The 24,233-nt window shown below is 52.8% G+C and overlaps 9 protein-coding genes and 1 non-coding gene across 10 annotated transcripts; 6 read left to right on the plus strand and 4 right to left on the minus strand.

The window, feature by feature from the left end:
- Positions 1-856: 856 nt before the first annotated feature.
- J4E85_004629 (uncharacterized protein) lies at positions 857-1,931 on the plus strand (the record flags this gene model as incomplete). The annotated part of the gene is made up of 2 exons (XM_051468884.1): positions 857-1,793; positions 1,855-1,931. 2 exons carry the CDS (start codon positions 857-859, stop codon positions 1,929-1,931), a joined length of 1,014 nt encoding a protein of 337 aa, XP_051327099.1.
- Positions 1,932-2,119: 188 nt separating this feature from the next.
- On the plus strand, positions 2,120-2,576 carry J4E85_004630 (uncharacterized protein; the record flags this gene model as incomplete). The annotated part of the gene is made up of 2 exons (XM_051468885.1): positions 2,120-2,333; positions 2,440-2,576. 2 exons carry the CDS (start codon positions 2,120-2,122, stop codon positions 2,574-2,576), a joined length of 351 nt encoding a protein of 116 aa, XP_051327100.1.
- A 2,510-nt stretch (positions 2,577-5,086) lies between these two features.
- J4E85_004631 (uncharacterized protein) lies at positions 5,087-5,622 on the plus strand (the record flags this gene model as incomplete). The annotated part of the gene is made up of 2 exons (XM_051468886.1): positions 5,087-5,527; positions 5,581-5,622. The coding sequence occupies 2 exons, from the start codon at positions 5,087-5,089 to the stop codon at positions 5,620-5,622; spliced, it is 483 nt and encodes a 160-aa protein (XP_051327101.1).
- Positions 5,623-10,963: 5,341 nt separating this feature from the next.
- Positions 10,964-12,359, minus strand: J4E85_004632 (uncharacterized protein; the record flags this gene model as incomplete). The annotated part of the gene is made up of 1 exon (XM_051468887.1): positions 10,964-12,359. A coding segment is annotated over one exon (1,396 nt), but the record flags the coding sequence as incomplete, so codon positions are not given.
- A 2,627-nt stretch (positions 12,360-14,986) lies between these two features.
- Positions 14,987-15,131, minus strand: J4E85_004633. Its single transcript has one exon. It is a non-coding gene; the product is annotated as a tRNA-Ser (tRNA).
- A 179-nt stretch (positions 15,132-15,310) lies between these two features.
- Positions 15,311-16,231, minus strand: J4E85_004634 (uncharacterized protein; the record flags this gene model as incomplete). Its single annotated transcript, XM_051468888.1, has 3 exons — positions 15,311-16,038; positions 16,086-16,104; positions 16,148-16,231. The coding sequence occupies 3 exons, from the start codon at positions 16,229-16,231 to the stop codon at positions 15,311-15,313; spliced, it is 831 nt and encodes a 276-aa protein (XP_051327103.1).
- Positions 16,232-16,424: 193 nt separating this feature from the next.
- J4E85_004635 (uncharacterized protein) lies at positions 16,425-17,294 on the plus strand (the record flags this gene model as incomplete). The annotated part of the gene is made up of 4 exons (XM_051468889.1): positions 16,425-16,456; positions 16,502-16,781; positions 16,827-17,013; positions 17,071-17,294. 4 exons carry the CDS (start codon positions 16,425-16,427, stop codon positions 17,292-17,294), a joined length of 723 nt encoding a protein of 240 aa, XP_051327104.1.
- Positions 17,295-17,545: 251 nt separating this feature from the next.
- On the plus strand, positions 17,546-18,065 carry J4E85_004636 (uncharacterized protein; the record flags this gene model as incomplete). The annotated part of the gene is made up of 3 exons (XM_051468890.1): positions 17,546-17,585; positions 17,644-17,726; positions 17,781-18,065. 3 exons carry the CDS (start codon positions 17,546-17,548, stop codon positions 18,063-18,065), a joined length of 408 nt encoding a protein of 135 aa, XP_051327105.1.
- A 98-nt stretch (positions 18,066-18,163) lies between these two features.
- J4E85_004637 (uncharacterized protein) lies at positions 18,164-19,113 on the minus strand (the record flags this gene model as incomplete). Its single annotated transcript, XM_051468891.1, has 2 exons — positions 18,164-18,734; positions 18,791-19,113. 2 exons carry the CDS (start codon positions 19,111-19,113, stop codon positions 18,164-18,166), a joined length of 894 nt encoding a protein of 297 aa, XP_051327106.1.
- Positions 19,114-21,383: 2,270 nt separating this feature from the next.
- Positions 21,384-23,893, plus strand: J4E85_004638 (uncharacterized protein; the record flags this gene model as incomplete). Its single annotated transcript, XM_051468892.1, has 2 exons — positions 21,384-21,555; positions 21,609-23,893. 2 exons carry the CDS (start codon positions 21,384-21,386, stop codon positions 23,891-23,893), a joined length of 2,457 nt encoding a protein of 818 aa, XP_051327107.1.
- Positions 23,894-24,233: the final 340 nt, after the last annotated feature.

The raw sequence follows: 24,233 nt of genomic DNA on the forward strand, positions 1-24,233 counted from the left end.
CACTTACCTAAGCACCTGGAGAGGGTTTGGGATCCGAGCGCCGCCCTTCTACGGGCTCTGACTGGCTGCGGGATCTTTTCCCGCAGCCAACTTTCACCTAGCAAGGGCCACCAGCATTGAGCGGGTGAGGTCCAGTATCGAAGATTGGCCTTCATCGAGGCAGTCATGGGCTTTGCACGAATGCCGTATCTTCAATACACAGTCTAGTCTATGAGCAACAGCGTGACGTTGCACCCCGATCCACCCAGCATCGACCGACAGACCGGCCATCGAACGTTTTCGACGGGTGAGTTATACGCTCAACTCCCCTTTTCAGCGCGTCAGAGGGTAAAGCATATACTCTGGCAAATGACTAATGTTATCAAGACTACGTCGGAGAGTTGAACAGCCTGCGACTCCGTAGCATATCTAGCCCACACCTGCCTCGCTTCCACGTGCCCTGCTTGAGCGCTCTTGATTTCTGTCCAAGATTGCCGAGAGGATCCTACAGATGTCACTGCTTCGGTAAAGGCTACGCGCAAACTCCAGAAGTCGTCCGAAGGGTCCCTGAAACGACACAATTACGTAGTTGTGGTACGCACTTCCGATATTAGCCATTTTGTCGATTCATGACGAGCGCCATCGTCGAGGGATCGGGCTCGAGGCGAAGGGCACATCCCCACTAGCTAATACGGCGACAGGTACACTTCGATTCGAACCTGGGATTTGGATTTCCTATACATGGGGTAACTCCGGTTCCCAGCCTACACATGAAACGTATTACTGACTTCATACAGTAAATTCCGCTCTAGGAGCGGCTGGTAAGTGGATCCATGAGGTTGCGGCGACAAAGTCCGCTGATCTGCACAAGCCTTACATGTCGAGCGCGCCGCGTCAAATGTCAGTGTCCTGCTTCCAGGCACTCCTTGCCGTACTGATAGTCCTCCCAGGTGACGAGACCCGTCCAGTATGCAAAGCATGCGGCAAGAAAAACCGTCCCTGTCAGTGGGAGGAGCCTCATACTAAGTTCAAGGACTACCGGCCTGACGGGCCCTCTTCCAGTCGATCTGCTGCCGGCGGTACTGATGAGGAAACCGAGACCAAAGAGGACCTGATGGATGTTGACGGTGTCGATGGGGTCGATAACATCAGTCGAACAGAAGGAGCCGTTCGTGCAAACAGTTTCAGCGAGGAAGGCTTGAGCCGGAACACTTCACCGAGAAGGCGGAAAAACAGTCGGACCGATGGGACATCGGAAGGCCCATCGACCAGCGTCTCCTCACCGTCGGCTCAGCTATCGCCAGGCTCGCCTTACTTTGTTCCCCGATCTAAGAGCACAACGGGTGGCGTGTCGGTGGCGAGTTTGCTGCAGTCGCACGACCCGGACGGCATGCCAGAGGGCTCGCTGCCGATGCATACCCGCCAGGCCATGCAGCAGCCGAATGCGCATTCGCATAACCGTAGAGACATGCCAGATGGAACTAGAAACTACTCACCCCGGCCTGTTCCTTTGACGCATGAAGAGGCCTTGCTCGTGCACCACTACACCGAACATCTTGGCCGCTGGCTTGACTGCACCGACGCCACTCGTCAATTTACGCTGGGCGTACCGGAGAAGGTCAAACAATGCCCGGTACTTTGCCATGCCGTCATGTCATTTGCTGCTCGCCACTGCAGAAAAGACGCGACAGCCGAGGCGGCCTATCAGCGTTGCATCGCCCTGCTCATCGAACGATTGAATGAGCAAGCTGCTAGCCACGACGAAACGCTTTTGTGTGCGATCGTCATACTGCGGTTCTACGAGCAGCTAAATGGTGCGTACTATAGTATGCATTGCGTCTCTCATGCCTAACAAGTCCTTCTAGTCCCGTCCAGTACCGGTTCTGATGATGAACAGCACCTCGCAGGCTGTTCGGCCATTATTCGATCTTCTCAGGGAAATCACTATGTAGATCCATCAGCGCCCACGTTGCGCGAAGCTGCTTTTTGGGTCTATGTCCGCCAGTGCCTCTACAATGCCACTATCAATCAGCAACCCCCTGATATCGATTTTTCTTTGCAGCTACACCCAACCCCAAGCTCACTACGAGATGCGCACCCGCTGGCTCGACTAAGACTGGAGACGGCCTGGTCCAATCAAATGACTTGGAATCTTGCATGTGTCGTCAACTTCTGCTTCGACGGCAAGGAGCCACAAAACGAAAAGGCTTACAAGATGCGGCGATGGAACGAGCTGTGGGATCTTGTCCAGACGTGGATGCATGGTAGACCGGACGGCTTCAATGCAATTTTCGAAGGCCCAGCCGGCGATGGGGGCTGCTTTCCTGAGATTCTCTTCACAGCCGACTGGCACGGTAAGTTATCTAACATGTCCTTCCACGCAAATGCTCACACTACCATCAGCTGTATCGTTTGGGTTCTATCATTTTGCCTGTATCATGTTGCTTCGATACAAGCCAGGCCCCAAGTTCGCAATCCGCAACGTCGGCAGCCTGTCTGAAACAGATGTAAGGACCAAAGTTACCAAACAGCACGAACATTTGCTTATTGAAGTAGAATCAGATCTTGACGCATGCTCGCGCCATTTCCGGGGCTAGTAATAGCTCACCGGAGACTGTCCCACTAGCAATCACCGTCTGTCACACCATCTTTATCTGGGGACCTCTTGTATGCGACCCAAAAGAGAGAGATCAGGTAGTACAGCTTTTAAACAACTTCGAGAAAAACCATGTGTGGCCGACGACGTGGATCAGTAACGCATTGAAGGCCGAATGGGGTATCCCAACATCGTCAGCTCCTGTGGCTTAGCTCATGAAGTAGAAACTCGAGCCGGCATTGACTCTTGGCCTACCCAAAACCAGCTTGGGTCGGTTGTGGAATAGGACCACAAGAAGAAGGTGGATGTGAAAGATGATGAAACCCATACAAGACATTTATTGTGCAAAACAAAGCGCTCAGTGTCTGGAAGCCAGTACCGTCGTGTCTAAGTCATACCCGCGAATCATTCTGGTATAATCCATACCAGCTTTGGACGCCATGGTCAGCTGCCTGTATCCCGTCACTTTGTCCCCTTCATGTAGCTCTAGAACTCGACGCAGAACTCCCATTATCATGCGAGAACATGGATGTCTCTCAACCCGGGAGCTTCCAGCAGTCAACCGAACTTGTGCAATCCGGGAAGATATACCTTCCGAGGATTGGGAGCTCGGGTAACAACTCCGAGTGGAATCCATATAATGTCACAGCTACATCTTACTATACAGTAACAATGCCTCTCTTGGAAATAGTACTTTCTCGTGTGCTGATCTCTGTTTTCACGTGCAATCATTCGCCCCAATGAATTCTTTCAGATAATCTCACATCCAGGGCTGCATTGTTCGGCTCGGTTCACCGAAGATTGCCTGAGCTGTACGCATGTCCCGTGGCCGGTGGCCAGAAGGATGTGGAATCTGTTAGTGAAGCAAGCTGAAAGTCGTGTGTGGCGCAGCACATCTAGATCACTAAACTACCCGTTTCGTACGCTGCTGCCTGAGTTACCGTGATTACGCGCTTGATCACGATACCTGTGTTGAAACCTTGCTAGAGCACCCCTTGTAGTATCATAAATCGTACTGTTTGCCATAGTACGCGTCTTGTCGATCTTGGATATTCAACAGATGCTTGCATTTCGTCCCACATGCCACCACCAGTTTGACCGTAAGGCAGCTGGCTGAAGCCAAGACGAGAAGCTCTTTTTGCATCCGAAAGCCTCGCAACAAAGCACCGATATCCGGCAGCTGCGGTCGCTTATTGCACGTCTGGGAGCGCTACGTGAGTATCACCTAGATATTACTGTGATGCATATGGCCTTGTACAACGCGTTATACCTGCATTCCATCAATTGCTAGGTATGTAGCAGACCGGCAATGAAGAACACAAAGCGCATCTTCCCGTGCGAAGTTGATTAGCATGTGCCTGGTTGCTGACTTGATATGTTGAAGGGATGACCGTTGAGCAGCTACGTCATTTCACGGCCGGATATCTGTCCCGGGCCAATCCCTTCGCGTAAGTCGTAACGAGGTGCCAGAGCCCGGTCACGGGAGTCTTGGTACATCAAGTCCTCATCGGGTCCGTTGAGATCTGCATAGCGCGACACGGATACCCATCCACCCCACAGCGTACCTTTAGCATGCATTCCTCTCTGCAAAGCCCCTTATGGGGCGATAACCCGAGATGCCTTGGGTGACGCCTCAGTCGGACGCCACTGGACAAGTCCCCCCTTGCCTAGGTACCTCCGGGCCTCTACCATTTGATAATCTTCGCCTCCGGATGTGAAGCACTCATGTGTACTTCTTGATTGAACAACAGTCAAGCTTAGTATGCGTCGCAACGACTCAGCAACAGACCATGGAAGCCTACAGGTTCATACGAGAGAGACCATGAAGAGTGCATTGGACCTCCGCATTCTAGGGGTCTGTTGCGGAAGTGGGTTAAACCAGCTTGACTTCGCGCTGGTCCGGTATCTGCAAGCCTCCCCTAGTGCTACGCTGTATCTAGAACTCATCCAAGTTAGTGTTGTTCATACTGTCGCCCTGCAAATGCTGACGAACGATAGTGCGGTTCGCTACCTACCTCACCTCCTGTTCGAAACCACATCCTCACTTCCATCCGCGAAGTTGAGCGCAACTCCTCACTAGCGACACGCCTCAACGCGCTGCTCGGTTACTTGTTCTCCAATGGCATTACCACTTTCTGTGAGAAGCATTGCATACCACTCGCATCCATAAACCTGGTCGGCACACACACATCGGGCTTGAGGCGACCTGACATGCCTGAAACAAACGACCTGAGCACGCACCCGCTGGGATGGAACGCCAATATAAACACTGAGATTGGTGTCAACACTGTCTTCGACTTTGCTGTCATTGAAGCTGGGTCTTTGAGACCTCAAGTTTCCCCCGTCGCCTACATTGATCAACTCTTCTTGAGACACTCTTCCAAGTTTCGAGCTTGTGTGAACATTGGCGAGCTTGCGAATTGTAGCTTCATTCCTCCTCGGTCGAAGGGAGATGCTCGAGGGACAAATTGTCGCGACTGCGGGCCTGGAAGCGTGTTCATTGACTACGCCATGAAGTACTGCACTTCAAACGATCGGAACAATGACAACGACGGGGAGTATGCAGCGCCGGGGAAGCCCAATCAAGCTATCGTCACACGGTTCCTCCAGACGCACGATTACTCTCGCGTCTTGCCTTCTTTAAGCATAGCCCGGGATATGTTTGGTGAACATGAAGCCCAACGAGTCGTTGATGAGTGCATCTTCATGAAACTCTCTGAAGCAGACATAATCGCTACCGTTACCCGTATAACGGCCGAGAATATCTTGAAGCAGTATCGCAGGCTCCTCGCGCTCCGCTTTCCTGCCGGCCAGGACGTCGACGAACTCTTCATCAGCGGCCCGAGTGCGCGCAACGCGAACATCATAGACTACCTCGAAGCGGAGCTCCCCGAGAGCGTGATCACAAAGCCATTCGACGATATAGGCATACCAGGCGATGCGAACGAGGCCGTGTGTTATGCACACCTTGCATTGGAATCGGTGCTGGGACAACCAACACGCAGTTCTACAGAACTATCGCGGCCTTGGAGCCAGTCGGGTCATGATGCTGTACTGGGAAGGGTGGCGCGGGGCGAAAGTTGGGAAACCCTGACGGCCCAGTTGCAAAAGTTTGGCGATGGGAAACCTCGCATTTTGGCGCAGAACGTGGAGATAATCGGCCATTGAGGATCTTGGAGTGAAATGATGGCACGAGCACGATGACGGAAAAACGGGGCGTTGACGGTTGGAAAGTAGAAGATGGCAATGCCGTACTTGTTTTCTGGGGCAGAGCGGTGATGCGCTCTCTCCCGCGGAGCTCCTTTTGAAGGCAATCTTCTTACGTCACAGGGAGTATGGAGCTCGACGCACAACTCGGCGAGATGTTTGAACAGCAACGCACGCGTACACCTGGCAATCTGGTGACGTGCGCTTTTACATTCCAGGTGTTCTTTACGCGATGCTTTTGAAAGCAGCTCAGCTTTGGCGTACCTACCTAGGTAGGCAGCATATGGCTTCAGGCGTCAAATACAAGATTGCTCCTGACAAACATCTCTTTCGCAACTAGCATGAGATGCATATGCTAAAGCATGTCTTTGATGTGCACTACATTTCCCCTAATATGTAACGCTGATCACAACGTCTAGATATCCATTACCAGATCTCGTCGGACGGAAATTCGTATTCTCAAGTAGGCAAACCGGGCGCAATCGAATCGCATCTTTACATCCATCGCGACGTTGCGTGGTCATCGTTACAATACGATACGCAATCAAACGATCACCATGATACGGGGTAGCTAGCCAAGAAGTTTGCGTTGCACGTACGTCGCATGTACACAACGTCTTTCACCGGAGGCGAGCGGGAGCGACCCGCTCATCGTGCACCATGAAATTGCGCATCGAAGGCCCGATCATTCGATCGATTGTATCATTCAAATTTCAATCGTAGTGCGCGAAGCCGTGAGAAGAATAAACTGAATAATTGTCTCGCTAATTACAAAATCTACTGGCCTCCTTGCTGAGCAATTGTCCTGCTTCAAGGGACTGCGGTTGTGGTGACAGTCTCGTTTTGTTTGCCTGCGATGATGTCGCGCATGATGCGCGCCTTCTGTTGCTCTTCCGCCTCACTGCTGACATCCTTGAAAACCTGGTCCATCTCCTCCAAAGTCTTACCAGATGTTTCCGGGACTACGAAGAATGTGAAAACAAAGGCGAGTCCACAAAAGACGGCGAAGAAGGTGTAGGCTCCGTAGCCGGTGTTTTGAACAAGAGGAGGAGTAATCAACCCCTGGTATACAGGTCAGTCGCTAGTCACAGACAGTAAAGACGAAGGGAAGACTTACGATGATGAAGTTGTTGAACCAGTTGGAGCACGTTGAGAGTGCAACGCCCTTTGCTCGCAAGGAAGATGGGAAGATTTCCGAAGGCATAGCCCATGGGACGGGACCCCAAGTAGCACCGAAGCTGAACATGTAGAAGAATAGGAAGGCAACGGCAACCCAGCCTTCTACTGCAAAGTCCAGCCATCGTCCACCAAACTTGCCAACCAAGACAGCGATGATGAGATGGCAGATAAACATGAGAGCAGCACCGGTGAGGAGTAGTGGCCGGCGCCCGAAGCGATCCATGGTCCATAGACTTGTTGCGACACCAACGAGCTGCGTGCAGTTGATGATGCCGGAAAGTAGAAGCTGCATCTCGTAGTCCTGGCCTAGTGTTTCGAAAAGAGAGGGTGAATAGTAGATCAACGCATTGATACCTAGAGTCGTGTTAGTATTTTCTCGCGTCGGGGTAAGGAGGAACATACCAACAAACTGCTGGAAGAACATGATGCCAACTCCAACGACAGTGCGCTTCCAGCATCCATGTCTAAAGCAGTCGAGCCAAGACTGAACCTCAAGCTTGAACTCGTTCGTGCGAGTTTTGGCCTGTAACTCAGGGTGCCTCTCAACGCTCACTTCGTGGTTGAAGGTAACTTCTGCGCGGATTTCGCACCATTCTTGGAAGATGCGTGGGTCGTCAGTGGGAAGCTTGCGGAGCTTGCCCAGGACGACTAGGGCTTCGTCGTCGCGGCCTTTGCTGGCGAGCCATCTTGGAGAGAAGGGCAGGAAAACAATGCCAGCACCCAGAATAAGACCAGGAATCATCTGGATAAGGAACGGAAGACGCCATGACCATTCGCCGGCCATGAAGCGTGTACCATAGGTTGTCCAAAAGGCGATCACGATGCCGAGGACGATGCTGAACTCCTGCAAGACGAGAAGAGCACCGCGGATCTCCGGTGGCGCAATCTCAGAGATGTAGAGTGGGGCGATAGTTGCAAGACTACGCGTGGTTAGCATCTATCCCGTGTACAAACATGGCTCAACATACGCTCCAATTCCCCATCCTCCGATCAAACGTCCGACAGTCAACATGGCGTAGTCCATTGCTGCTGTTTGTAGAATGCTTCCGATCGTGAAGATGACGACTGCGACGACGATGGAATACTTCCTGGAGAGTTTGTCTGCAATCCAGCCGGCAAAAAGGGCACCGATCAGTGCGCCCAGTTCCAGCATAGCAGTCATCAGGCCCTTCCAGAAACCAGCTCCTGAAGCTTCACTCGAGACACGCGGAAACCGGTCGAGGAATTGATCCATGACGAGCGTTACGGAAATAACACCCTGATCGTATCCAAAGAGAAGACCTCCAATCGTAGCAAAGGCTGCACACATGGCAACGTAAGGGTTGGAGAAGAGGCCGCGGAAACCTGGCTCTGGGATTAGCCCACGTGTGATTGAGGTTCCACAAAGTGATATGCATACCTGCTGGTCCGTAAGGCTCCCGAGTCACCGTTCCCTGTTTGCTAGGGAACGGAGACATTGCCTCGCGCTGCTCATAAGGGGCGCTCTTGATCGAATCTTGTCCGCCCATGATGACGTGCAGTGATATGGGTCGTGCCTTGTTGAAATCGCCTGTGTAGTGGATGGCCTGGCTAGGAGGGAGTAGTGAATGCGAGGAGGCAATCGACCGCTTTATGCACTTTCGATATCTCGCTTGATGCCGCGTTAACTCTTGTCCGGTGGGTCCACACCATGTACAGTATCTGCCAACGCTAGTGTCAGGCGTCTGACTGCCGTTAAGCGCACATCCGATGACTTCCCAGAACGAACGCCAAGGAGTGTGGAGGGAATGCTAGGAACGACCACGGCCGGCGTTTTCTGAAGCGGCTCCACGTTAGCTCAGCTTCACACCTGCCTCTTGCGACCTTCTGTCTATTAGGTTTGTGGGTGACTTGAGATGCCAGCGCGGTGTGCGCATGTGGGGTTTGTGCTGTTGAGGCTACGCCGCTTGGATCGGAAGATTCGCTCGAAGTTTCTGTGGGACCCTTGCGTCCGAGACTGACCGAGCTGCTCTGCTACGGATCGTGAGAATCAGTAGCAATTGCATGATGAACGTCTTGATGCTAATCTTGAAATTAGATCGCGTGACATTGGTCTCCGAATTTGCTTCTGAGAGGCTGGCATTGGCTCCGCAAACCTTCAAAACCCCTGCTGCCGGCGTCATACGCCTTTCTCCGCATCTTCAAAGGCCGCGGTGACCGTATGGGGTGCTCGGAGACCCCAGAAAACGCGCGCGAGCGTGCCAGTGCTACCCCGGATTCCCCAAAATTAGGCTCGCGTCGTTCCGCGCTGTGCAGTCGTCCAGTTGGGTAAACGTCCTTTCAAAGCTGACCATCTCAAGGGAAAAGCTGCCGGCGAAAGTGGAGGTCGCGGCGGGAATTCCTGCTTCAAGCGAAGATTAGTGGAAGCTAGGTGCTGGACTAACCCCGATCAGCGTCGGAAGGAAAGAGTCGCCGACGAGTGGGCCGCGCTACTGAAGGGACAGTAATTCTAACCGCCGACCTGTCATTTTTCCGTTATCACGCACGACGTCACTACGTCTTTCGATCACTCATCAGCTCAGTTCCAGTACAAGACAGAAACGTGGGGTCTCCACATCCCCTCTTACCTGTTCATCTGGGGGAAAGTACGGCGACTGATGTTCGTGGTCTCCCCGGACAATGTAGAGCGGAAGCGGAGTGAACTCTTCTAACCCCTCCACCCAAGAAAGGATGTGATGTATGTCTCGTATGCATTGCACATTCAATGGCGGCATTCATTAAGATTTCTGTGTCCCGATACATACTTCGCGGGACCAAGGGATCACATATAGAAACCGAAAGAACGAGCAGATGGTATTCCGTTTCATGCTTCCATTACAGCTGCTCTTACACACTACAAGGTACTTGTCCTACCCTGAAAATTCCAAAACATGACATTTCACCTCATCGATGTAGCCTCGCCATGCCCACAATCAGGCGCTTGTCTCCATGAACGCCCACCCTCTCCCTCTTCATCAATATAGTAATGCGATGGGTGGTCGAGACGGGCGCGCCAGCACGAGGGCGTACAATTTGTCCTCTGCGTCATCTCGCATCGTACAGCGCGATAGAATGCTGACGGCAGGTCCCTCAATTCCTGCACTAGTGGAATGCCATCCTGAGACAGCAATTGCTCAGGGTTAGGGAGAAGGTACGCGAACATATCCGCCAAAAGCGTACGTAGCCGTGAATGAGAAACCGAAAACTTACACGTGAATAAGATGACATCGTCCAGCTCGAGGCGCCAATCATGGATATGCACATAGGTAAAGCAATCCATGACATCGTTCATCCAAGCCCTGTCGTCGATCCGCTCGCCAAAAACGTATGCGCGAGCCAAGAACATGAGAACCTCGTCAGCGGTAGAAGGAGTGAGTCGACCAAGGGAAGCCATGGTAGGAAGCCTACCACGACCTAGCCACTCCACGTATTCTTTGACCACTCGGCTGGAGAATTGTTCGCCCACGAAGTGGGTCCTCACTTTTCCAGAAGCTGGGTATAAGTTTCCAGGTTCAATGAAGTAATCCGTGTTCCTCGCCAGGGTGTGTTGGTAAGCTATTGCGGACCTGTCATACTGGTGATTTACAACCAGCTCTACAACTAAATCAGGGTCCGCTTGGATTAGGATTGGTCGAGGTGATCTGCGTTGATCTGGAGTTGGTCGAACCGGAGGCGTTGCAGGCACGTTGGATCTTCCGAGTGGTGTTCCGCTTGCTGAGCCATAAGTCGACCTAGCCGTGTCATGGTTGTTCCGCTCTGGTTCCAACGATCGCCGGTTCTGAATAGATAGTGCGAGACCGTTAGACAGCGGTGCTGGCCGACCATAGGGAAAGCCGCTTCTCTGATCCTGCGGCCCGGTGGAAGCTGATGGCGTGGCGGAATTGAAAGGTCGTGGTGCTCGCCGGCCATGGGGGATCTCGATTTCTTGGTTCTGCGGCCCAGTGGAAGCTGAGGGCGAAGCGGTAGACTTTTTCAAGATCCCTCGAAGAGGTGGCTTCGCCCTACCATGAGACTTTGGCTCTGGGGCTGACGAAGACGAAACTTGTGTCTGGGCGCCTTGGTTGCGGGTGATAGTTTCGGTTTTGGCCGGCGGCTCTGGCTCAATCCATGGCTCTGTCTGCGTGCCCTGGTCTCGGGTAGGAGCTCTGGGCTTGACCGGAGGCCGTGGAGGTGTCCATATTTCTGTTTGGGTGCCTTTGTCCTGGGTGGGGTTCTTAGGCTCGACTGGGGGCAGCGGAGGTGTCCCTGGTTCTGTCTGGGTACCTTGAGCTTGAACAGAAGTTTTAGACTTGTTAGACTGTTGTGGCTGTGCCGGCAATTGTGTTTGAGCCTGAATGACAGTCTTGGCCTTGACAGGCTGTGCCAGTAGTGTCTGGGTATGTTGAACCTGAGTGGGTGGCTTGGACTTGGGAGACTGCTGCAACTGTGCCGGTGGTGGTGTTTGGGTGTGTTGAACCTGAGCAGAGGAATGAGGTTTGCTCGGCAGTTGTGGCTTATCAGAAAGGGGTCGCGCAGTCGCAGGCTGCTTCACCATTTCCTGAGTAGGCGGTGCAAGTCCATCGTTGGGCTTCGGCTTTTGAGGCAATTCGGTCAACGCTTGTACTTTGTTTCCCTGATCTTCAGTAGGCTCACGGGTTTCTCCAAGCTGTTCTTTAAGAGGCGACGGTGACAGCGCCCGATGAGCTTCGAGAGGAGCTGATGACTCGTCGCTAGAATTTCCAAGTGCTGCTTCATTCTCGACCTTTGGCCGGCGCACAGCGTTATCAGCTGCAACGATCGTATCGTGCTTCTCTTTGCCATCTGTTACTTTCACGTCTTCTTGTAACGTCTGTGTTTCGAGCGAAAGATGCTTGAGCTTATCGCCGAGATCCTCATGAAAGTTTGTAGCATCTTGGAGCTGTCCAGTATCTTGAGACTTCGCATCATCGGTGACGCCTTTCTCACCAAAAGACCATGAGTCAGTAGGGGCTTCGATGCTAGAAAGGGTATCATTGGAGACATCTCCAGCGTCTGATCTGTTGTCTGCCTTCTTCTTTCGCGTTGACGGCGTCGCCGTCCAAGGTATCTCAGTCTCCGCGACATCCGGCTCTTGCTGTGGAAGCTCGTCCTGCGGGTCGTCGTTCTTGACTGGCTCAGTTTCAGTTATATCCTGTGCCTGTTCTATGGTCGGAGTGGAATCGATGGGCTCTTCGGAAGTTTCGGCAACGTCATCCGGTTCGCGTGTCGCATCGTCTTCGGCATCATCTCGATCCCAAGCTGAGGAAGAGTTAAGGTCCTCTAAGGTTCTGGTCCTGTTCTCTTCTTGCTTGTCGCTCATGCCGCCCCGTCCCTTCTTTTTCTTGCTCGAACTGGCCACCCCATCGGCGCCGGAGGCACCCTTCTTCTTATTCTTGCCTCCCATCTTTGTGATTGCTAACGTTTGCTTAAGAATGAGGCTCAGGTGACTTTTGATGGAGTTTGATGGAAGTTCTGGTTGAGCGGAGTAGTGTAAAGCAGTGCGGTGTTGAGGTGTTGAGTCGAGGGATCGGGGGTTTATATAGGCTAGGGGAGTGGCAGAACCACAGCTACTCAGTCGGTCGGCGCAAGTGCACGCACCTATTGGAGACAGCCACCGGGCACTGCGATACATTGTCCAGCGTGGTTGCGATAGCGGTGATGAGTGAAATGCAACTGAAGTGAAAGACATTCACGATCGCGCATCGTAGCGTACGCTGAAAATCTTCCAGGCATCGTCAAACCTCTACGGTATACCCTTTTGTAGTTGCACGCACCGAACTCCACAGCTTAGTTTTAAATACTAGAACATTTAGAAGAGTATATACTGCTGCATACTGTAAAGTAAAGTGTTTAGGAGATACACCTGCGCTGCGATTATATAGTGTGTTACTTCACTGCGTTGTGCCCCATTCATGCACCAGACGTTCAACAAAGCAACAATCTTTTGTATGCAAACGAGGAAGCCTGCTAGTCTAGTTTGTATCGTGAGGAAAGTCTTCATTGACGAATCGAATTTTGAAAAGGCCCCAGTGCCGCACGATGAGCCCCCTCTTATTATTAGAGAGAAGACACCTCGTACCAAAGACGCGCACATGCTGTGAGCACATGCAGATCTCATTGTAAGGTAAAACTTAAACAGGGCTGCAGAATACGTTGAAGCAACACTTTACAAAGTAGGCAATCTAACGTTGACGTAGGCTCTACGCGACCTTGTCCTTTGAGAGGGACGGGGGTTGGTGTTACATAGTTTCTCTTGCCTGAATAGTGTACAGCAGGAAAGTCGCCAGTGATCGCTTTGAGGTTGTTTGTTAGGGGTCTAGCGTGTCACCGCAGTGCTGTGGTTGTCGACCGGGTAGGTCCAACTCGAATGGGTTAAGCTCGTAGAACCCTGTCATGCTCGCCACGAAGACCAAGCGCCCAGTCTCCGTTATGTCCGTCCTCAACGAGCTCTCGCTGGTGTTCGTTTCTCCCCTTGCCCAGAAGATCAATGTGCAGAAGCCCCCGGCAGGCGCCGCAGCCTCCCTCCTCCTCGATTGTGTTCCTTCGAACGCACCGCCATCAATGTGCAGAAGCCCCCGGCGGGCGCCGCAGCCTCCCTCCTGGATTGTGTTCCTTCGAACGCTCCGCCATCAATGTGCAGAAGCCCCCGGCAGCACCGTAGCCCCCCTCATCGCTTATGTTCTTCGACCGCACCGCCATCAATGTGCAGAAGCTCCCGCCGGTGTCGAACCTCCCTCCTTGGTTGTGTCTCTTCGACCGCACCGACATCAATGTGTAGAAGCCCCTGCCGGCACCGTAGCCTCCCTCCTCAGTTGTGTTCTTTGACCGCACCGACATCAATGTGCAGAAGCCCCCCAAGCTCCCTTTGTAAAGGTGGCAGCTATACAGCCGGTTTTAGGATATGCGTCGTCCCGGCCGTGGTGCCAAAATGGGGTGAATGCAGTTGTAGGGTTTGAGGAAGCGATGGACAGAGTCTGATGATTGCGACCCCTCTCTCATTGGAGTTGAGGAGTACCTTCGAGTATGAAATGGTGATGTACTGCGGGAGGCCTGAGTAGCTCGTCTTCGCTCTGCGTCATCGCAGCTCTTGTGTTGACGATACTTCTCCTTTCGAGGGGACCCGCTTGGATGGGTGCATATGGATTTCGGAAGTTGTGAGTCGCTCGTCCGTGTCGCGTTACCGCAGTACCATGAACGACAACTTGATGAGCGAATTCTTAGGCTTCGAGACATGATCACCTTATTCAGAATAAAGACTGAACACCCCAGAGAGACTACATTAAGGTTAGGTTATCTACTTTGCATGTTTTTGTCTTAATGTAGGCCGCAGACTTGTTGAATTTTTTTTTTTTTGCACTGTATGAGGTGCTATCGACATTTCGATATTTAGGTACCTAGGTAGGTATGCTTCGATCAGGCCACCTTCATCCAGCGGAATTGGTCGGACACTTTTACCATCATCGTTATCGGTATGGTCCTGCATGATGCTTTCCGCATCATCAGTCAAATGTATAGCTTCTATCCTGCTCCTAAAAGTGATCAAAGCTGGCGTATTGTTGCTAGTAGAGTGCGAACTTGAGGTGTAAAACTGCGCGGGTCTGGAGAAGCAGCGCTAATAAGAAAGCCAGATCCGAGGCAGCCGTGACAGATAGGCACAGCCCATGCATATCATATAATAAACTTCCCAGATAAACAAGCCTGTGCAAGCACGTATTGTCAAGTTTTTAAAAGAAAGCAAAGCGAAAGGGGCCGTGTGTATGCTGGTGGACTGGAGATGACTGTTTTCCCGCACAAACTTCATTGCAAGACGCATCAATGCATCCAGCGAATATAAAACGAAAGCCGCGAAACAGTGGAAGAGGCTCCTTGTGTTATAAACAGTATGCACTCTGCAGCGTCGCGAGGAAGCTCTGGGTTGCGCAGGGCAAAAAGTTGGGTTGGTTGGGGGGCGCCAAAACTCCACCATTTCACCCTCAACCTCAACCACAACCACGCAAAAAAGATGCCACTCTCTACAGGCATTAAACACGACGTCGCGGACAAGATTCGAACTTTCGACTCTGTTAGATGGGGCTCTGATGTGTGGTTTGGGTATATGTACCTTGCGAGGCCGAAGCCATTAGATGACTGAATGAAGAATTCAAGTCTAACCCATTAACCACTCTGGCACCGCGACTGATGGTTTGATAAGGAATTTTGCATTCAATGCATCTATGATTACAGCGTATTGTGCTAGGTTCGCACTGCGGAATGATTTGGGTCATCGTACATGAACTTGGGCGTGGTGGGGCGCAGTTAAGTCACTTGGGCGCTTATCAGAATTTAGCCATGTCAAACTATGTGTCATTGGAACATCTAAAGACTACTCTTCCCACTAAGTACCCACAGTTTGTCACCGCCCACCTTGCCTTCATGCTTAAGCTTGTCGAGAATCTGGCGTATCCCTCTCTCCGCCGGTTCCCACAGGTTCTCTGGGTAGTCCTTGTAGATTACTTTTACAATATCCATAGAACCCATGACTTGACTCTCTGCAAGTACATCCAACACCTGTTTCTCACGCTGCTTGCGGTGTTTTGTATACTCAGTGATTTTTGATGGACCATCTTCGATGACAGGCCCATGACCAGGATATGCGCGACCTCTAAACTGCGTCGACATGGCGTCGAGGCTCTTCATGTACGCTGCCAGATCTTCGAATACGGCTGTGCCCTGACCCAATACGTTGTCCGCCGTGAACATGGCATCTTCTTCCTCCAACACGAAAGCTGTGTGGTCTGTGGTATGTCCCGGGCAGAAGAAGGCACGTAGGGTCGCGCCTTCCGTCTCAAACTTCTGCCCATCACTTATCGCGAGCCAGTCGTCGTGCGGATCGTTCTTGTAGACCTTCGTGTCGGGAGAGTGCGCGAGTAGGTCGGGGACGCCTTGGATATGATCGTGGTGCCAATGCGTCAATAGCACTTTATCGATGGCGATATTTTCCTTTGAAAGGAGCGACTTGATCGACGCTATCCACTGCGGTTTGCCTTCGCCAGTGTCAATGAGCAGTCGTGATGCGCCACGACCAACTATGTAAGTGTTCGTGCCTAGTTGACTCAGAACATGTTAACCATAAGATTGTTACCGCATGTACCTTGCAGCGTGAACTTAAGCTTTGTCAGATCGCGCCATTCCTTAGATAATAACGGCGCTCACCTTGCTGGGGTTGCCGCCGAGGACCCTGATAACCCGATCGCTGACCTGCTCAACCTCTGGAAGCGATACCAAAGATTCTGCCATCTTTGAGTATAGTGCGCGTGTGCTAGAGGTAGCCGACGGCCATCGCAATCGCGGGCGCATGGTCGCTCTGACCTCAGGTTACAGCTGGACCAGCACAGCCGAGGCACACTGTTATCGATAGTGGGATACGACTCATCCAATCTATCACCTTTCAGGTACGCTGTGCGGCAACCTGCCTTGGGCCAAACTCAATATGGCGTCAATAGAAGACGACGATGAGATACCGTAAGTCTTACTAGCTGATCGCAGCCCAAATGCTAACAAATGAAGACAGCTCTCCGGCGATGCTCTTGCCGCGCTGAAAGAATTTTATGGCGAGCGGGATGCACGACAAAAGCAGTTTGAGGAACTAAAAGGCCAAGCTGAAGATGACTTCGAAGGGAAGTTGTCCATGGACGCCTTCACGGAAGACTGGAATGCAAGTCAATTTTGGTATAGCGACGAGACCGCTATGGTGCTTGCGCGACAGCTTCTGGATGGTGCGACAGATGAGACAAGGATAGCAGTCGTGTCTGCTCCGAGTGCTTTCATCCAGCTGAAAAATCTACTGGTGAGTACTCTGGAAGCGCAAGACGAGAAAAGCTAACATTGTTAGAATTCGGGTGAAGTCAAGTGCCGGCCGCAGATTAAATTGCTGGAGTTTGACGAGCGCTTTGCCGTCTTCAAGGAGTTCGTGCGCTACGACTTCGAGAAGGCGATCCAACTACCAGCTGAGATGAAGGCCTCGTTCGATGTCATCATTTGCGACCCGCCATTTCTAAGTCAAGATTGTCAAACTAAAGGTATTTCCATGATGAGTCTCCAACAACCGTAGGTTCGATGTCGCTAACACGACATAGCTGCCCTGACCGTGCGATGGTTAGCGAAGTCATGGACGCAAGATTCTCTGCGTCTCATTGTCTGCACTGGCGAGCGTATGGAGAGCCTGGTCACAGACAAACTATACGGGAAAGTAGGAACCAAGACGACGGATTACGAGATCAAGCACGCCAAAGGATTGAGCAACGAGTTCAGATGCTATGCGAACTTTGAGTGCCCATCGTGGAAGTGGGTAAAGTCATGACCCGCGAGAACACGGTGTTGCTATATTTGAGAGAATGAATACTCCTACAACCAATGCACTAGTGTTTATGAGCATACGATTGTGATTGGTATACACATGTGAAGCATGGCGGAACCGTCCCGCCAAACAGCTACCCCACATGTCCCTCGGTCAACCCCACTTCGCTCTCAAAGCATAAGCTCGCTGCGTCATCTTCATTCACCAACCAGACCCGTACCAACCAACCAACTATCCATTCTACGAGTACCACAATGTCCTCCGCTGCATGCATCTTCTGCAAGATCATCAAGGGTAACAACCTCTTAGCTTGGCTATTCTCTCAATCGACAATGGCTAACAGAAGGACTAGGCGACATCCCTTCGATGAAGATCTTCGAGAGCGAGAAGACACTTGCTTTCCTTGACATCGGTCCTTTGAGCAAAGGCCACTCTGTATGCTTTCTAGTCCCTCCAGTATCAACCAGCCAAGACTAATGTGCCGCCTAGCTGATCATCCCCAAACACCACGGCGCAAAGCTCCACGACATTCCCGACGACCAGCTCGCCGAAGTCCTCTCCGTCACAAAGCGAATTGCTATCGCGCAGAACATCCAAGACTACAACATCCTACAGAACAATGGACGGATTGCCCACCAGGTCGTGGATCACGTACACTTCCACCTGATCCCAAAGCCGAACCAACAGGAGGGTCTCGGGATTGAGTGGCCAACTAAGGAAGCGGACAAGAGCGAATTGAGCAAGCTGCTGGAGGAGATCAAGAGCAAGATGTGAAGCAGCGTGTATCGCACTCGTACAGGGCATCAATGAAGCATGTTGACTCAGGCCAGAGGCGCATATCTCAGCACTTGACCAGCGCCACTAACATTCGATTATTCTCCCTTGAACACGGGTTTCCTCTTCTCCTTGAACGCGACAAGCGCCTCATCCCTATCCTTTGTCCTGACCACAAGCTCATATGCAGCATTCTCAGCCTTCTCGCCCAACGCGCATCCCTCAACCGCTTGAAGCGCGGCCTTGATCGCTATCGGTCCACCTTCACATATCTCCCTCGCTAGTCTAATCGCTTCATTTAGGACCTTCTTCCGCGCAGCCCCTTCTTGTTGCACGTCCTCTGCCGTGATCTCTACTAACCGGTCGCACAGCCCCAGGAAGTAGGCTTCTGGCGCGGCGACACGGCGGCCTGTCAAGATCATGTCTCGTGCGCGCGAGAGGCCGATCAAAGCGGGCAGACGATATGTTCCTCCCGCGCCAGGAAGGATGGCAAGACGCGTCTCGGGGAGGGCGACGGTCGTGGTGGACGCGAAGACACGCATGTGTGTGGTAAGGGCTAGCTCGAGGCCGCCGCCGAAAGCCGGTGCTGCTAAAGCAGAGATTGTGGGGATGGGTAATTGCGATATCGACGCGAATGTTCCTCGCAGTGTTGTGAGAAAGTTGGATGTACTGCCATCTGTTAGCCGTCGCTCGTCTCATGTGACCGTTGAGGAGACTAGACATACTCTTCCTGGGTAAACGTAGCCCTTTCCTTGAGGTCCGCGCCCGCGCAGAAACTTGTCTCTATATCGCTCGCCAAAATCAACGCCCGCGTTGATCCCTGGTCCCCCTCATTGTGTAGGCTGTTCACTTGTTGCGTCAGCTCTGTGAGCAGTTGCCGTGATATCGCATTGCGTGCCGCGGGCCGGTTGAGCGAGAGTATTCGTATGCTTCCGCAGTGTGGTGCTGGGACGTTTGTGACGTTTATAGCCGGGGCTTGGGCAGTCGCATAGCCGCGAATTCCAACGGCGCGGTGTAGGACGCGGGGGTTGAGGCGGAGGAGGGGCATTTCGATCGTATTTAGGATGTTTTTTGTGCGATTGCGATGGTTCCGTAGTCTTTCCGCCCAGAGATATTCAAGTCTGGAGCTGTAGCGTCGACGTTGTGCGCGGCGTGTTTGGCGACCTCATTGCTGATAGACCGCAGTTAGCCGAGGCACCGCGACGGCACAGCTTTTGATTGGGTCCACGGGTCAATCGTCGTTCCTGGCGCGACACCAAACACTCAACCAGAGAACACGAATCTGCCGGCACGATGAAGACTTGACAAGCCTCTCAGGAATCACATGTTGATTTTGTTTGCAAGTGTTGCGGTATGTCTCCGGCGGTGCTTGATATTCGGTCTTGTTCCTAGGCATGTTCAGACGCACCCGTGGACATGTTCAAGCTTTCAGTTTTGAAGACACCAATCGAAGTCCTGCTATACTGTCCGCGAACCAATATCCAGCCTTTGGGACTTCGTGAGCAAGCACAACAGTATCAAGAGCAATGTCGGCCTCACCTTACCTAGGTAGCTCCTAGATCAGTCGTCTCACCCACCACCCGGCGATTTTCGCATCATGGACTGAGTATAAAACAACTCTTTGCCGTTCTCTACCCCGATTCACAATGTATCTGTGTTTGATACAGACACGGCGACAAGGTCTTGTTCTGGTGACTCTAGTTGATCAAGATCCGCATGGACTCCAAAGTCTGCCCCGTACCCAGGTATTTGAAGAATCGTTGGCCGATGTAGACTTTGGAAGGGCAGCGTGCCATCAGGGACGAACGAGATGCAAATACAAGGCGAACAAACAGTAGTGGAAGCCAGAGCTCCTTTGTCGTTCTATTGCGCTGTCGCAACTACACTACGGCCTTGTACAAGGATAGCCTTTGCTACTTTCTGCTGGGTAGAGACACTCTTGACTCAGCACAGCTTGGGAACAGAACCTGGGTGCCAGGAACTGTCAAGTACAAAGCTATCGAAGGCCAAATCTCGTAAATTACCGAGAAGTCATGAGTGCAAGCCCTGACCAGTTCGTGTCGCTGCTGAAGCGCTTGCACTGGAAGGACATTCCTTGTATGTATGCCGGCTATCCATCTGCACACTCTTACGAATCCAAGTCACGTTCTTATCCTGGTACTCGGAGCCCAGCTTCATACACACTCAACCAGTTCGTACTTCGTATTCTGGGCCCAGAGCCTCCCACTGGGTCATCAACTCCTGCACCGTTACGTATGTAGTGCACCCTACATGGACACACCCGTAGACCTGGGCAATTGCAATGCAGCATCCGCACCTATGAACGGCTCTCGGCAACCGCGATGCGAGGTTTTTTATCCTGTCAACAACTCGACCTGACGATCTAAGCCCGACTTGAGGCACAACTTCGGCCCAGGACGTTTGCGGGGAAGTGACTTGTGGAGCTCCGGAGCGATCGCCATGTCACGATGCTGGGGTTCCCAAGGGTGCATTCCTCCTGCTGGCTTAGCGCCTACCGAATACCTCCACTGGGTCCGACGCTTGCTCCATACACCGAAAATTTCTGTTACCCATGAGCCTCGTGACGATGCCTACCGATGCCTCTCGGGACTTTTCGTCGGCAACACACAAAATTCAAGATCTCGCCCCGCTTTAGGATAAACAGACAAGCTTGGAGGCGTGGAGCTTAGTCGTGTACTGTCGTATTTCGCGCACTTCCCCATACGCGCGAGTCGTGATGGAAGGTGTACCGGTATTGTGCGGAGATTGTTTCGTGGAACGTTGTTCGATCAAACTGCCAGTACCAGAGCTGTGGTTCACGGCACGTGGATGTACGCAGTAGCAGCATCATCCAGGATTCGTCCCCAGGAAGCTAACCCTGCCAGTTCGACTGCAGCAGCAATGCAAGGCGACTCTCAATCGCGAGTCATGAGCCAACCTCACGATCCCCGCAAATCATCGCGAGTCAATGTTCCCGGCTCCGACCTCTTCGTTTTCTACTCCACAACCATCTGCCGACGCGCATGCACACGTCCGACCGCCCGCTTGGCAACCGCTACGCAGCCTTGAGATGACGTCGTGCGCCTTAATACCAGGACAACACTGGTATGGTACGGAGATGTGGAGACTCCGCAACCCGCACGGGCAAACTTCGGGACATGGTGGTGGCTGCCACATCGGCTTCTAGCCTTTTGATCGGGACGAGGACTGCCACCGGGCGGACGAGTATGCGCCGAGAGAAGAGCAGTATATAAGTGCTGCTGTGCACAACGATGATGGTCATCCAGGCACTCGATTCACCTTCGACAATCCAGAATCATGGCACCTTCCCTTGTCTCGGCCGTACTTTCGGGCTCTGTCCTCCTGGCAGCAGTCAATGCTCAGAACTTCGAAGGCGGTGGCCGCGATGAAGATGCGTTTGAGTACGTACAGCCGCTCAACACCACCATCCTGACCGAGTATGGCTCCTCACCAGCTGTCTACCCGTCGCGTAAGTTGTCCTACATCACCAAGCTCGCTCAGGACCAATCTAATGCTCTGCAGCAAACATCACCGGCGCTGGTGGCTGGGAGATGGGTCTTGAGAAGGCGAAAGCTTTCGTAGCCCAGCTCACACTCGAGGAGAAGGCTGACATGGTCACTGGCCAAGCCGGACCTTGCGTTGGCAACATTGTTGCTATCCCTCGTCTTGGCTTCCCCGGTCTGTGTCTCCAGGATGGTCCTCTTGGAATTCGTGTTGCAGACTACGCCAGCGTCTTCTCCGCTGGTGTCTCTGCCGGAGCCACATGGGACAAGGACATCATGTACGAGCGTGGCCATGCCATGGGCGCAGAGTTCAAGGCCAAGGGCTCCCAGGTCTTCTTGGGTCCCGTCGCTGGTCCTCTCGGACGTTCCGCCTATGCAGGCCGTAACTGGGAAGGATTCTCCTCTGACCCTTACCTCAGTGGTGTGGCAATGGAGAAGACCATCAACGGTATTCAGGATGCTGGTGTGCAAGCCTGCGCAAAGCACTGGATTGGCAATGAGCAAGAGATCATGCGAAACCCGCTTTACGAAGACGAGAACGACAACACCGAGCAGACGACGGCGGCTCTCTCTTCCAACATCGACGACCGCACCATGCACGAGCTTTACATGTGGCCCTTTGCCAATGCTGCCAAGGCCCGCGCTGCCAGCTTCATGTGCTCTTACCAGCGCATCAACGGCTCTTACGGATGCCAGAACTCCGCCTCGCAGAACGGTCTGCTCAAGACTGAGCTTGGCTTCCAGGGCTACATCATGTCTGACTGGGGTGCCACTCACTCTGGTGTTGCCTCCATCGAGGCCGGTCTGGACATGAACATGCCCGGTGGACTTGGTGCCTACGGTCTGAACTTTGGCCTCCCTTCATACTTTGGCGGCAACGTCACTGCTGCTGTCAACAACGGCACCGTTGATGTTTCCCGCATCGACGACATGGTCATGCGTATCATGACTCCTTACTTCCAACTCGGTCAAGACCAGGACTTCCCCTCGGCTGACCCCTCAGGCGCTGATCTGAACACCTTCTCGCCCCGTAGCACATGGACCCGCGAGTACAACCTTACCGGCGAAGTCAGCCGTGATGTCCGTGGTAACCACGGCGAGCTTATCCGCCGCCATGGTGCCGCTGGCAGCGTCCTCCTCAAGAACGTCGACCGCACTCTGCCTCTCAAGGCTCCCCAAAACGTCGCTATCTTCGGTAACGACGCAGGCGACCCAGCACGCAGCTCTGTCATCAACCAGCAGAACTACGAATACGGTAGCATTCTCGCTGGCGGTGGCTCAGGTACCGGCCAGTTCACCTACATGGTCACCCCTCTCCGTGCCATCCAGAACCGTGTCGCCGCGGATGGCGGTATCACTCAGTTCTTCCTCAACAACACTCACATCATCGCCAACAACGTCAGCACCCTTGTCATTCCCCGCGCTGTCCCCGAAGTCTGCATTGTTATGCTCAAGACTTGGGCTGAGGAAGGCGATGACCGCGCCCATCTGGGATCTGACTGGGAGGGTGATGATGTTGTCGAGTCCGTCGCTTCTTACTGCAACAACACTGTCGTTGTTACCCACTCTGCCGGTGTCAACACTTTGCCATGGGCTGACCACCCCAACGTTACCGCTATCCTGGCTGCCCATTTCCCCGGCCAAGAGTCTGGAAACTCGCTCGTTGACATCCTGTACGGACACGTAAACCCCTCTGGTCACCTTCCTTACACCATTGCCGAGAACGGTGATGACTGGAATGCGCCTCCCACTACCGCCATCAACACCACCGGATTTGCCGACTGGCAGAGCTGGTTCGACGAGAAGCTCGAGATTGACTACCGCCACTTCGACCTCCAGAACATGTCTGTCCGTTACGAGTTCGGTTTCGGTCTCTCATACACCACATTTGAGATCTCCGACATTGAGTCTTCCCCTCTGGAGCACAACATCACATCCATGCCCGAGCAGCTGCCCATCCAGCCCGGTGGCAACCCCGCTCTGTGGGAGTCTCTCTACAACGTCACTGTCTCCGTTGCCAACACCGGTGACTGTGCCGGTGCCACCGTTCCCCAGCTCTACGTCGGCCTTCCCTCTTCCGCCCCAGCCGGTACACCTATCCGCCAGCTCCGCGGCTTCGAGAAGGTATACCTTGAGAAGGGCGACATGGAGACCGTCAGCTTTGAGCTTCAGCGCAGGGATCTGAGCTACTGGGATATCGTCAGCCAGCAGTGGGTCATTCCCGAGGGCGAGTTCACCATCTGGGTCGGACTGAGCAGCCGAGACCTGAAGGTCCAGGACAGCTTCACCGTTGTTGGACAATAGATAGCTACATCCAAAGAAGAGATTAGCATCTACTTTTAGTTTAATGATATAGTTATGATAATGTATAACTTTCACCTCTGATATTGATCTGATCTCAAATGACCTGATTTCTCAAGAATGACTTAGAGCGACTTGTCGACCAATTAGTGTGCTGTATGTGACGGAGCCATGGGCTTCAGTCTTTCACGACAAATTAAATGCAGAGCGCGCAGCAGGTCGTCACAGTTTTCTACAGTAACGAGAGTAAAGTTCCTGTTGCATTGTAAGAGGTCGGTACATGTGCAAAAGGTTATCCTGAAGTTATCACTACAGCGTGTACACAGCCGGCACACATATAAAG

Source organism: Alternaria conjuncta (genome assembly GCF_024043145.1).
Source record: "Alternaria conjuncta strain BMP 0040 chromosome Unknown scaffold_6, whole genome shotgun sequence".
In the NCBI taxonomy this organism is placed as follows: domain Eukaryota; kingdom Fungi; phylum Ascomycota; class Dothideomycetes; order Pleosporales; family Pleosporaceae; genus Alternaria; species Alternaria conjuncta.